The sequence below is a fragment of the Palaemon carinicauda genome, chromosome 27 (assembly GCF_036898095.1).
Source record: "Palaemon carinicauda isolate YSFRI2023 chromosome 27, ASM3689809v2, whole genome shotgun sequence".
In the NCBI taxonomy this organism is placed as follows: domain Eukaryota; kingdom Metazoa; phylum Arthropoda; class Malacostraca; order Decapoda; family Palaemonidae; genus Palaemon; species Palaemon carinicauda.
Genome location: NC_090751.1, coordinates 41003037 through 41017787, shown reverse-complemented (window position 1 = coordinate 41017787; position 14751 = coordinate 41003037). Strand labels below are relative to the sequence as shown.

Genomic DNA, 14751 nt, shown 5'->3' with positions numbered 1-14751 from the left:
TAATTTGGCCTAGGTCTAACGTTATTGTAAACTTAATAGATTTTTTTTTCTTTTTGGGAAAACTATGATGTCTTTTAGAGTTAAAAGATTAGAATAGAGTATACATTGATTTAAGAATTGTTAAAAATACCCTACCACACATTCAAATTTGATTAACTCCAGTGAAAGTAGGGAAATTACTTAATAGCAATGACTGGGACACTTCCATACCTAACCTGAACAAGGGTGCAAAATCCTATCTAGTTTTTATTCTAACTCCCTTATATCTCCAATCTTGAATGTATAATGTAAAACTGTCCCGATGCTTCCCAATCATATCTTATCCACCTAAGTAGAGGTTGGACGGCCTAAAAATTAGTTATAAAATGAATTTACACCCTTACTGTATTCCGATTAGCCAATTCTAATAGACAATTCAAATAGCAAAAGAAAAAGCACAAATTATTAAAACAATCTAAATTTACAACAGGTTAGCTAAATACTTTAGGCTATGATATAACCACATTAAGCACTTTGAAATCAGGGGTAAGTTAAAATAAAAACTAGCCTGATTTTGATCCCTTTCAATCATTTTCTAAAGGCCAATAGGAAACTTGACATTAGGAAAAACACAATTTCCTCCCAATCAGAGGAAATTCAAGTCGTGGTGAAAAGTATTGGGAAACTATATTCCTTATTTCCCCCCAACCAAAGACTAAACTCTACAATTATTATGAAGCCATGGTGGGAAGTAGAAAGAAAATGCCATGAATTCTGTTACTGAACTTAAAATATCACTTTGCAACAAAATTAATCTGTTTAGTTGACTAAACTAAGACTTTCTAGTGAGTTATGTTTATCTAAATTTGGAAACTAAATTAAGGCATTAAACAAAGATAACTGAATTAAAATACAAATTACTTCTGTTCATTTTTTCTGGACCGGAGTCTTTTTCTTTTAAGTTTCAAAGAAAAGGAATAACCATAAGGACAGTGATTCATTGGCTATTAGATTTATGACTTTTCCATACGAAATAAAATTTTAACAATATTCAATTAACTTCCATATCAATAACCTGGGCAGACTATGAGTATCTTTCAATTTATTAGATTAAAGGGACTTCCACCATGGTATCAACCTGGGTTATCATCGAAAGAAACCTTAATGAATAAATAAATTTGAACTATCATCCTAAACAATTTGACCTGCCTTTGGATTCCTTAACATTGAATTGCTAAATCACTGCCAAGAATTAAAAATTAGTTGCAACCCCCAGAGAATCCAAACAAAATCCCAATTCATTACTAGTAGGAAAATGTCCATACCCAACCTGAACTAGCACGTCAGGTTGTACAAAATGTCCTTGGATGGTGACCAATTACCTCTAAACCCTAAATATATGGCAATTGATATTTAAACGGATGCTCACTAACCTACTTTGTGGTGCTATATCCTGCCTGGAAGAAGGGTTTGGCAAGCTAGACTTGCTATTTAAAATCTTTGTATATACAATACTAGTTTATTGTCAAATATGTGACCCTTATACTTTATCCTATTCGAGTTTTTTTTTATCACTCCTGACCATGAACATTAGGGTAAACCACTTACCCAGGATCTTGACTAGCCCCACCCCCATAAAGACTAGGGGAGATCCCAGTGGGAAATGAGTTCTGGGTGGGTTAATACCAAAAACTAGTGATTTGCAGCAACAATGATTATCAGAAATGTATAATAAACAAGATAATCAGTTTTAAAAATACATGGTTTATGTAAGTGGCTGGAAATCAAAGTATCAAAATTATCCAAGATTCACATAATGTCCATCAAACTTTTTTCCCCGCCGTGGTCTGCTATGCCCTCAAAATTAACCTACAATATCCCCACACCTTCTTTGTTCTGCCAAGCTGTTCAAGGATGAGCTGCGCATTAAAGTGTTGGTTATTTTGGGGATACAATTTTACTCCTACATTAGCAACAATAGCTATATTCTGAATAGGGATCATTTTCAACAATTACCAAATAAATTTGGCTACGCTCAATCTCAAAAAATGTTTCATTTTGCTCTTTGAGACGTGATTGTAGTCATACTTGTGCTGGAAATGAAAGGGAGGGTGGGGGAAAAATGGCCGTTTTAGTACTATATCCGGGAATGTTTGCATAAATATTTGGAAGGTTATGATTGGTTATTTCATACAGAACAGAACAGCTGTCAATAGATAATACAAACAACGTGTGTGCAATAACCGTCTGCCAAAAGTAAACATACATACTTCAAAATAGTCTTTAATCAATAATAAAGTTATGGCCTCAGCCCCCATTAATCATAAGAAAAACCGAAAACTAGTCGGCACTTCCATTTCTCATAAAGAATTCCAGTTGTTGCTAGTAATTAAAAAAATACTAGCCTAAATCTAAAATCTTCTAAGCTAGTACTTTCCACTTCTGCCGAAGATTGTTTTGAAAGCGAGGATTATTAAGCATGCAATACTCCTTCCGTAATTGAGAAACAAAAAAAAATAACGCAATTCAAATGCCTTACATTTTTGGTCAATAATATAAAAGAGGAGCAAGCACTCAAATAACCGAGCAGAACCTGATTAAAGCAATTTCTATTAATGGTTCCATAATCTAAATACTTACAGGAAACCAAAAACTCGAGACTTTAATCGCACGTAAAGAGAATAAATCGACAAATCTTATTTTGCTGTCGTCAGGCACTTGGAGACTAGCCTACATAGCATTAAAAAATGGCAAAAAAACTAAAACGATCAGTTTACATGGGCCATGAATAGACTTATTTGGCAAAGCTTACAATCCCATCATACAAATGTCTCTCCCCATTCCTCCACACAAACTTGCTTTGTTTACTGGAACTATATAGTAATTAGTCAAATTGGATGGTTTCACAAAGCATCATTGTTTACTATACAAAAACTTATGAAGTCTAGATAAAAAAAAACCACTTGAGAAAAGACATACAAAATCTAACTTGAGTGTTCCCCACCTAATCTTACCTTAAAGCTCCCATTCTAACTCGAGTGGCGGGAGGGATTGCCATCGATGGCTCAAGTATTAGTTACTCAGTATTATAGCAATAACGACACTTTAGCGGCCTATAAATAGTCTCGCAGAAATATTAAACAGTAGGAAGCTACCGGAACGACCTTCCGTTAGGACGACATGGCTCGAGCCCAAAATTAAAAATTAAAAAGTAATAAAAGTTATTCGTATGACTTGCAAAATGGCCTACAGAGTTAATTTCAATTTGCACCTTGGATATGATATTCTAACATTAGTACTTCACTTAGATTACATATATATATATATATGTATATAAACGAGCTATGAAAACAACAAACGCAAATGCTAAAAGCAACCACTCGCCATTATAACCGAAGATTTTAGACTTTAGAGGAGAAATCGAAGACTTTTTAGTTTCCAGTTCTAGGATAATGAAGATCTGATTACGTCACGCGGTTCTTCGAATACTTTAAGAAAATTTTTCTATTATAACGTAGAGCTGGATCATAAAAAAAAAGCTTAAAACAGTAAACTCAATGTAAGATGCTATTTCCTTGGCATAAATCAATCATTTTATATAAATGAACACTTGATATTACACTCACTTGTATTACCGTAACTTCTACCACACACACACAAATTCTTGGACTTTAACCACGTCGGAGTTATATTCTGGATTTCTAATCTAACGAAAAACAAGTCTATTCTTTGTTTCATATTCAGCAAGGACTCGGGAGTACGAGGAAGCGAATGTTTGACATACTCCAGAACCCTTGGTTATGAAATCCATTTTCTATATAGAATTTTGTATCTCTATTTTCTCTAATTTCTTAAGTGAGATCCTGTTAATATTATCATGCATAGCAAAATTTCGTGCTATGTACAAAGGGTCTTACCAATTTGGGATAGACTTTGGGATTATATTTTTATTTATACATATGTGAATAACTTAGTATTGATCAAATATAGCTTAGACATTTCATTTTACACAACAAGACCTTGATTTTGATTTAGTTTTTCTTACCTAAATATACCAGAATCATAAACTTCCAGTTAGTTATACGAATTAGTGTTTAGATCTTCTAATGTAATTATTGATCATACCCAAGTTCTAAGATATAAACAATACGAATTACTGAAAGCTGTGATTTTTTTTTCACTCCATTCATAGAGCGAGGTCAATTATGAAATGACTACCAAGTAACGTTTCCTCTTTATATAATTTAGGCGTGGAAATTATTATCTTTTGATTTTAATCATTATTCCCATGAAAACCTTTAAAATAATGATGCTTTCCGTTTTCACCCTGTACCAACCGTGTGTCACACGACCGTACATAGTAAAGACATTTCATTTTTTGTATGTATTATGCTTTGAGGGCGTCGTAGTAACGGTGAGGGGGGGGGGGGGGGGGAGAGAGAGACGGGAGGAGCAGGTCACTCCGGGGTCACAATGTGACGGGCCGAGAGAAGGTTGTGACTCAAAGGCAGGAGGAAAGCAACTGAGTAAACTTTATTATATAAACCCCAGTCAAAAGGGACATACAAAACATAACAGGGAATTTCATGTTCAACCGAAAAGCTCACCGGTTAACAGTTAACGGTGAGTAAAACAGACATGTTATTTCAGGTTCATATCAGTGCGAGGGGAGAGCGAAGATACAAGCATAATACATAAAAAAAAAAATGAAATGCCGTTACTATGTACGATTGTGTGACACACGGTTGGTACAACCCTCTTATTTGCTGCCATCTTTAGTGACCATGAATATTAGAAGCGAGGTACTCCAAATTAATGAATCAATTACTTGTTTCTAAAATAAACAGAACTGCTTTATCAAGGTGGGGATTTAAAGTTGTGACCGGACTAAATATCTTCTACTATTAAACCACTCTCATACTTGTGAACTGGATCGATGACTAAATAAGATATATAATCAAGAACTAGATTGTAAATGATAAATATTGCCCACTCGCCCACGGAATGGATAATCTGTGAAATTATTTGAAGCAAAGAGGGACTAGGTATACAAAAAAATTACAATTCACAATTCCCTCTTTGCGTCTATCAATAATGTTTAGTTTTAATGCACTTGTTCTTGCTCTGAAATATAACACCGGTTCATTATTATGTATTTGCTCTTTCATTTCTTTCTTCCACTTGATGTATATTTCTAAACTCATTTTACCTTCTAAGGCTTCTTTCCATTTTTCAGTATTTCACTTTCTTGTTTCAGCTTTTATCTCTGCTTAGTTATTCTTCATCTTTGCCTTATATCCAGGTTTAATTCTTGTAAATACTTTGTTGGTTGCTACCACAATCCCACTTCTTTTTCTTATATGTCCAGGGTTACAGTTTTTAATATACATTTTTCACATCTATTACCTTTATTTTCATAAATATTGCCCTATCTCTCCCTTTAATGACAAGTAGCTGTACTTTTGGTGGCACGTAATATTTTCCAATATACCCTCTTTTCTATCATATTTTGATTCACTATTTCAATTTCTGTCAAGTCTATATTTCATCCAAACATTACATGTAATGCAATGCTTTTCCAAAACGTTTTTCGTACTAATGCTTTATTACAACTTTTATCTATGATTGTATCCTATATATAAGGCTACCTAGTTTTTGTGCTTTTTCTATAATTGTCTTTTTTTTCAGTTTTTTAATGTTCCTCTTACTGCTTAGTATAATTGCTATGTTAAAGTTTTCACTACTTTAATTCCCACTACTCTATATGATCTGAATATTCATGTTATATATCATAATATTATTGTTCTGTTTATTAATTTCTACCCAATTTTTGTTGCTACTTTCAATCATGAAATGAATGTTATGATTTTCATTCGCTATACCTTTCGCTATCACCAAGGTATCACTGCAAAGAATATTGATCCTATCTCTACTATATCAGTTCTAAAACCGTTTCCTTCCTCTTTTCTCTTATTTATGATTGTGTATATAATTAACTTTGTCAGTAAAATAGATCCTGTGCATCCTTGTTTTAATCCACTCGTAACCTTCATTTCTTGTTATAAAGCCTCCTCTAAGTCAAGCCATTAGATGGTATAATGCAATAAGGAATGATTAAAAGGGACAAACTGCCAGGGTCATTGAGACTAATGGCGATAAAAATGAAATCATTCTTTTAAGGAATTGTGTACTATCATAGATAATTTCTTACTAACAAAAGATTCCTCTGTTTAGGTGTCTCATGAATAACATTTTATATGAGATTAATAAACTTATGATTCTTAACCGAAGTTTAAATTTTTGGCGATCTGAAGTTTTAAAGACAATATTCTCATGACAGCCCTCTTATTGATTGCACTGATGTTCATTTTAAGAGTATTTTCCCTTTTAAAACTTCGTTACTTTTTGGTATCTGTAATGAAGATTTCAGTCCTATGATTTCCGTACAGATGTCCAAATTCAATATCAATTTTCTCAATGAATTGAGGAGAAAAACGGGCACATCATTGACCATGATGGTTATCATTTAGGATTTGTTTCGATTTGTAAATTGCCTTCAGGGAGCTGTTTAATAAACTATCATTTTCGTTACCTATCTGTTTTGGTTATTTCAAATCGATCACTACTTCAGATATTCTTGTGATGACTTTTTTTATTACCTGTCTGAAAAATATGCAGGGAGTTTGTGTTTATTACACCCGTAGCCGACTATCGTTTTTTTTTTTTTTTTTTTTTTCTATTCTAGATTCTGATTCCAAGTAAAATTCTACGTGGTAGCTTTTATTTGATTTAAAAAGTGTACATGATTAGTGATGCTCATAATAATTATATATGATTATGATATGCTTTAAAATCAATGTAGTATTATGACCCTCCTTTAGATGTTCGTAAATTTGATTATGAAAATATATTCATGAATGCTTTCCAAAAGTATTTGAAGTTCTAGGTGATTATAATATCTGAAAGCCTTTTATATACAAAATATTCTTTACTTTGTTTTTACGTTGATTGTTAAGTTTTCACATTAAGGAAACTTATTTTACTAGTTACAAAGTTTTGTTCGCTTTTTATAGGGTGTTATATAATCTCATTTATATACGTGGAGTAGGCTATTTTTCATCCAACATTGAAGTTATACAGAGGTTGACTAACTTACGTGAGCGGTTTTATTTGGGGTGGCCTGATAATGGCCAAAATTGCTCCAATATTCTGAATATTGGTTTATTAGAGTCATAACTATCATACAATTTGGATTAGGCCTATTCCTTTTCATATTCAAGCATGGCGAACGTCAGGCTGGATTGCTACATAGGCATAATAATTTACCTGATAATGTGTCTTTTATTAATTTTGATTCTGAATTTGGTGTATTCTAAATGAATATGAAATATTCGAGCGTATCTTGAAAAATGCATTGGTAGCATTGTTGTATGAAAAAGTAGTGGTTTGTTCGTGTAAATATTAATACAACATTAAGGATAAAGAAAATTGTCCAGAAATATTCCCTTTTCTTGCTCATTACAAAATTAAGATCTCATGCCTCTACCCTAGCGCAGCTGATGAAGTGAAGGCATTCATAGTGTTGATTCTTACAACAGTAATTATGGAAAATCATTAGTGGCGAAGAAAACGCCATCTTGGAGGAAAATGAGAATATTAAGGGCCATTGCTTTTGGGTTTACGCACAATGAGTTTGAAATGGAGGTAAATATGGAGAATTATCGGACTTAAAAACACTTCTGTTCTAACAGTTAAGCAAAGGTCGATGATTATTGTTACTCAAATGATTACGATGCTTTTCCAGAACATTTTGACTCAAATATTGTATCTGAATTCAAGAGCCTACTAATTTTCCGAAAATTAAGTGAATTTTGATAATGGTGAAAGGTTGATAGAATTCACGTGAGACTACTCATGTAACATGAGTTAGTCAAACTTCCAATTTGGAGAATCTAAATATTCTTCCATCAAATTAGTCCACTTAAAAATTACCTACAAAATTTCTCATTACATTTTCCGAGATCTGGAGGTAAAGTACTATTTTACAAGTAATATTTAGGGGCTAGTTCTAAAATTACACTCGATTTAGATAGCATCCTTAAACTAATATTTTATATCTTAAGGTGACCAATCCGGAATTGTGCTAAATATACAAAGAACTTCACAGAGTGCGTATCACAATTTGCATAGTTAAAACTTTCCAAATATAGCAATATTTGTCTTGTGGTTGGCTAGGACTTAGTGGAGTTAGCATTAATGGATTATTTATTTCACATGGGACACCACGAAGAGCCAAATATCATTTTGCTATTTTGTAGAGGGACAAAACTTTTTTTTCTTTTTTTTTTTAACGACGGGTTATATATCATGGGGCATGAAATACGCTGAAAAAAAATTACCTTTGTTTGAAAGGCAAGAATTAAATAGCCTCATTGTTCCTAATATGACTTCAAATGTTATCGTCCTGCTGTTAGTGTATCCTCGCCAATATCGCTGTCTTGGCTGTTTGAAAAACGCGTCCGAGTGAACTACTACAGGCTGAAGGTATAATAGTTTACAAAACTTATGCGATCATCCTGTCTACTTCCTCGTTGTGTTCTCCTGTCTCTCCCCTTTAATTTAACACCAAACATGACTGATTTCTGACAACTTTCAAAACCCATTGTTTTCTTCACTTCATCGTTAACTACCAATTGATAAAGGTCAGAATCATTCAGTCAAGTGCACAGTTTTAATCTCCTGACCCTCCTGTTTTACTTGACATCAACATGGCCATTTGCTGTGGATTTCGGAAGTCGATTGATCTTTAATTACTAATGAAAAAACCAAGATCAGAGCGTCAATGCTGGTATCACACATCAAGTTTCAGACAAATCGGCCGAGCATTAAGGGAGAAATAAGCTTTTGAAATTAGTAGGCTACCTCGAATATTATTAATTACTTAATAAATTAATAATGAATTGCCTGAAACTTTCTATTCGGTGAGCATAAGTACTCTCAGAGTCTATTGCAGCCTACATACCGAATTTTAAGCGGTTCCTGTGCTTATTAGGCAAGAGTCGTCGAAATTTCATTGTTAATTTTTTATTTAGTTACCAACTAGCAAGATGATTAAAAAAAAAATACACCAGAAGAATCGGTTAATATTTACACACATGATGTACCTACCAAATCTCATGACGATCAGTTCACGAATAACTGAAGAATAGGCACCGAGAACAACAAAGGCCTTGGAACAACATTCGTATCGAGTAAGTCTTGGCAGGCCTTCAGTCTGTAAAAACTCTGAGGAACTCGAAGAATACGTAGGCGAAGTCAAGCACAAGACTACTAGCACACTTGCACCCAAAGTCTAGATCTTGCTTGCACCATGCCTCGTTGTTAGCAGTAGCCTATATTCCTGACGCCACATGTTCTCTATAATTTCATTTAGATTTGGGAATGAAAACTTAAATGGTGAAAGAAATCCTCATCCAGTCTACATGCTGTACATCCGAGAACTGCAATCGTTGAGCTTTATCTGAACTTCTACATAAACTGCTATTATTTTTTTCGGAACTATCACCGAATTTATGGAGTAAAGAATCTCTCACATCAAACTAGAGTGGCTATCACTAGATGGCGAAAGGGGAGTTGAGTTTTAAATTTTAGTATATATCTATTAATGACATTGATTTATGTTCCATAGCTATATTCAAGAAAAAACGTACTTAGGAAAGCAAGTTTAATTATGGCACGGAAATTCTCGTAACACCAGTGATCTCAGAAATGTCCACAATTTCATGCTCTATTTTACTTTTTCACAGTAAGATTTCAAGAATTTTAAACCAGTTTCTGTGGATAAATAAAGAAAAGAAAAATTCCTACATTTCTTCCAAATTTGTCACTTTTATGACCGACATCCTAACTGATCAAGGTAGGCTATACAGTTTCTTTTGGTGTGAATGAGAGAGAGAGAGAGAGAGAGAGAGAGAGAGAGAGAGAGAGAGAGAGAGAGAGAGAGAGAGAGAGAGAGAGAGAGAGAGAGAGAGAGAATTTTACCAAGGAATAGCGAGTTACCTCGTCAAGACACTCCGGATATCAATTTTGACGAGCCAATGACCCACCCATCTGTTAGGTAAAACTTCTTTCTTATATCTCTCTAATCTTTTTAATCTCTTTTTAATGCAGGTAAATCAAAGGTTTTAGATAACATTTCTTTGAGAAAAGCCTTCAATATGGAGATCTGTCTTGATATCCGACCAATCAAACCTGTGACTTTAAGCCGAGCTAATGGATGGCTAAACCTAATCAATGAACCTATGGTGACAGCAATCTTATCCCGATGTTCCGAAAGAAATGGCTCAAGATGCTTGGCCGACACTACTAAAAAAAAAAAAAAAAAAAAAATAATAGAGAAAAAAAAAATTCCGTTTTTAATGCAGAATACTATAGAGCTCGTCATTGTCACTTCCAAAGGTATTATAACTCAATTTTTTCAATGTGCAATTATATTTGAACAGTACCCTTATTTCCTGTTTTTTTTTTTTTTTTTTTTTTTTTTTTTTTAAGATGTAGGCCTACATCTATAAAATTTCTTTATATGCTAAACAAAGTATGTTGTTTATTACTTCCATAAATTACATACACTATAGATTTTTTTTCTTTATTCATAGTTTTCTAAATGTGTGGTGTAGTAAAGATTAATGACAATTTCTTGTTTTCACAAAATTAATTTCAATGTAATCTAGGGCTGTATTTTCTACTCAGGGCTGCCTACTGTATTCTTACTGCCCTAAGGTACATAGAACGGTAAATAAAAAACTATTTTTATATAATGTCCTAAATTCAAATGTTTACATGACAAGTTATTGGTTGGTTCTCTGTGTAAAATCTAAATTCATCGTTTGTCAAAAATCAAGAATTCCATTTTTTTTTAAATTCTTTGGTAAACTTCATGGTTGGCTCTAATAAATTAATGATATAAGAAACCCCGGGGCAAGTTTCTTTTAGAATATCCATAACGTCAACAACATCGCTTTACCAAACAATTTGAGAGGATAAAATAAAGTATAAATCAGTCTCACAAAAGACATTTCAAATAATACTTAGTTTAGTGCTCGAGGTGCACTGGCAAAACTAGCCCTACTTCCGTGGGAAATCATTTGGTTAGTAATGAATTTCTTCCAATATTTTTAGGAAAAAAAAATAATTCATAGTAACAAGGACCATGGAGTCGGTGATTTATCTTAAATACTTTATTTTGATATAGATTTGTAATTACACAATTGTATATTTAGCTCTGATCAATACACTTTTCAGATATGTTCTTTATGCACCCTGCATTGTTGAAATTGTAAAAATATTTAAAGGTTTCACTCAGCAGCCATCAAGATTTAGCTACATCCAAACACCTAATTTACAAGCGGGATATATAATGCAAAATTATCACAAAAGTAAAGATGCATTTTTGAAAAATTAAGTTCCGCTGCAGATAATTCTTATAGGCAAAATCTGTCAAACTTGAATTTTTTATTTCCTCAGCGGACAACACGTCGTTTAAAATTTGACAGGAAAATAACATCAGGTCAACCAACGAATCTTATAGGTTTCTACGGTAATATGCAATTGTGAAATATTTTAAAACTTTACTTATGACTTTTCTGTTTTGCTTTCTCTAAAACAGGCTAATTGTTATGCCTCAGTCTGCAATACTTTGAATTTCCACTTATCGTATTTCTTTATTAAGTGTAATTCTAAACTAACGGCAATCTCGAACTTATACAAAACAGCCATTTATATAGTAATGTATTTTGCAGTACTGAATCGAAGAATGTAATGCAAGTAGGACGAGTAAATTAGGTGCAGCCTGTGTAAATACAGGCGTTTAGTTTTCCCACTGAAGACTATTTTCAACATACTCAACATGAAAGCTAATTTAAAAGGGAAAAAAGAAAGACTTGACTTTATAGTTAAGTCCAATGGTTATATTATATATTATTTCTCACAAATACTCTTGCTAACAGAATACCACCTCCAATATGGTTCCACACTAGTCTTCCTCCGTTTCTTTCTGCAAAACAATCTTCATCTCAACAACAAGGCTTTCAAAGCAATCGTTAACAATACCATACAGCTCTCCTGCCATGGATTCCACCATCTGCCCCAAATGGACTTCCAATTTCCCGGAGGCAGCCATTTGGGCATAAGTTTGCTCGCTAAGTATAAAGTTTTTCAGTTCATCAATATTCTTATCAACATACTTATTAACAACTTCTAACATGTCTTTATGCTCTTCCATCACAGTTTCACGTTTGTCCCAATCGAGACTTGGTTTCTCATCACGATCTCCGCTCACGAAAAAGGGAAACATTTGCCGGCTTTTCTGCATCACCACCTTCAACAGAAGTGGTATCATGTCGTCCCCGAATGTGTGCACAACCTCTTCGTCACAGCCCAGACACAGTAGCTTCTCATCCATTTGTTTCTGTATCAGCCAGGAAACATACATCGCAAATGTTTCAAGGGTCCAGTCTTCCTCTATCTCTGAGGTGGTTAAATCTTTTGGTAAGGCGTACGGACAACGGGATGAACAAATTGCAGACTGGAACTTTTGACACATCCCTTCACCGTTATTTGCCTCGCTATGATTTTCAGGAAAAGGGTGGACGTACAAAAAGAGTTCTGAATAAATGTCTTCTCTTGTCTTCAGGAAAAACTCTACCTCGTGTTTTACTGTATATCTGTCACTTGATTTATAACCTCGAACTACTTTAGCAAACTTGTGAACCAGGATTTCCTTGTTATTTTTCTCTGCATACCAAGGGCCGCCTGCAATGGTGAAATTATAAGGAACTAGATCCCCTGGAATCTGATGATCTCTGTCTTCAGCAATGATGAAACGACTGGCCGAATAACTTGGTGACTGATATATCTCGTACAGATAGAATTTAAAGATTGCCTTTTCATTCAAATATTGCAAAAATGTGTTCAGCTGAATAGTAAACTTTACATTTCCTCGCTTATTATGCCCACTCGTACGTCCAGTTCTAAGCCACACACCTCTTAGATCTTCACATATACCCGTTTCGCATTCCTCTTCCAATTGTTTAGGTAAAAACTCCCCATGTGATCTGATCTCGAAATACTCGTTCAAGTGGACAGTTCTTGATATTCTGTTAATCACTTGATAATCATTATGGCCCACAACCATATTATGAGAATCCTTAGGAGCCCACATGATAGATCCCTTTTCGTCCTCTCTCCCCATTAGAATATCACTCTCTACTGCGACACGAGTAGATGCCTGGAAAGTTGCAAAGTAAATTACTTTTTTTAATCAGATTTGATGGAATTATAATACAGATGACACTACCGAGAGAGAAAAAAAAAATAAAAACTGGCAATTACCGACTTGGCATATTTCTTTATTTTCTTTATCTTATCGAAACTTACAATATATTATGAATGCTAACTATAAAGAGTTATATTTGACAACATAAAATTTAGTATTTTTGAAAAAGCCCACTGAAAAATTTCATATATTTTCCATAAATGAAGTGATTGTCAGATTATACTACACAACAAATAATCCTTTTTTAATTGAGAGAATTTGCCTTCACAATTTTCATCATCAGAGGAATTGCAATAATTTTGCTGGTTTATCAGGTAATATGATTTCCAATTTATTATGCCTCATGCAGTAAAATTTGTTTCATAATCTCAATTAGTGCTTTTTCAAATCCACTTGGCTTGCAGGAAAACAACCCTTAATAGACAAAGTGTCACTTTACTGGGATTTTATCTATACGGTAATATAGATGCATAGATATGATATGTATAGATATGATACATATATTTATATATATATATATATATATATATATATATATATAATATATATATATATATATATATATATATATATATATATAATATATGTATATATATATATATATATATATATATATATATATATATATATATATATATATATGTATGTATACATATATACATATTATATACATATATACATATTATATGCATATACATATAAAATAATATATATATATATATATATATATATATATATATATATATATATATATATATATATATATATATATATATATGTATGTATGTATATATGCGTAAAAATCACAGGAAAACGTGATGCTCAGATGCAGAAGAACCACAGGGAAAATTAAAATACGAAATATACACTTAAGTCCTGACTAGTTTCGTGATACTTCCTCAGAGGACTGTTTTATTGAGAGAGGTTTCTTTACAATTTATATGGAAAGCAAGCTTACGAACATACATATAGAGATTTAGAGAACAATGACACTCCCTTACTAACTACCTGGGTCAGGTGTTGAGTAGGAGGAGTCCCCCAAGATCATTAGACACCTGCTAAAAAGGGTCATTTCTAGTGGCGGGTATATTCTTGTTTTCTTTTTTTTTATTTTCAGTAGATTTATTTATATGACAATACGGTATCCATATCTATATAAATACATAAGCAAAACATACACAAACATACAAATATATATACATATATATATACATATACATAAATATATATGTACATATACATATACACACATTATATATATATATATATATATATATATATATATATATATATATATATATATATATATATATACACATATATACATATATATATACACATTATATATATATACATATATATATATATACATATACATATATATATACATATACATATATATATACATATACATATATATATATATATATATATATATA

At 32.7% G+C, this 14751-nt stretch overlaps 2 protein-coding genes across 9 annotated transcripts in view; both read right to left on the bottom strand.

Annotated features, from left to right (window-relative positions):
- The window catches only part of LOC137620700 (uncharacterized), a 561924-nt gene that overhangs the window by 27848 nt on the left and 519325 nt on the right, over positions 1-14751 (bottom strand). For 2 of the 7 annotated variants that reach the window (XM_068351047.1, XM_068351048.1), the window contains exon 1: positions 3606-3728. The exons of 2 other annotated variants lie outside the window; for them this stretch is intronic. In XM_068351047.1, the coding sequence (XP_068207148.1) occupies positions 3606-3717 (112 nt within the window). In that variant the 5' untranslated portion in view covers positions 3718-3728. Of the gene's footprint in view, positions 1-3390; positions 3452-3605; positions 3729-14751 lie in introns of those variants that run through there. 3 more of the 7 variants (XM_068351049.1, XM_068351050.1, XM_068351051.1) reach the window with 3 other exon arrangements.
- LOC137620698 (uncharacterized) overlaps positions 11924-14751 on the bottom strand; it is a 73502-nt gene continuing 70674 nt past the window's right edge. For both annotated transcript variants that reach the window (XM_068351045.1, XM_068351044.1), the window contains one exon: positions 11924-13264. In XM_068351045.1, the coding sequence (XP_068207146.1) occupies positions 12011-13264 (1254 nt within the window). In that variant the 3' untranslated portion in view covers positions 11924-12010. The remainder of the gene's footprint in view (positions 13265-14751) is intronic.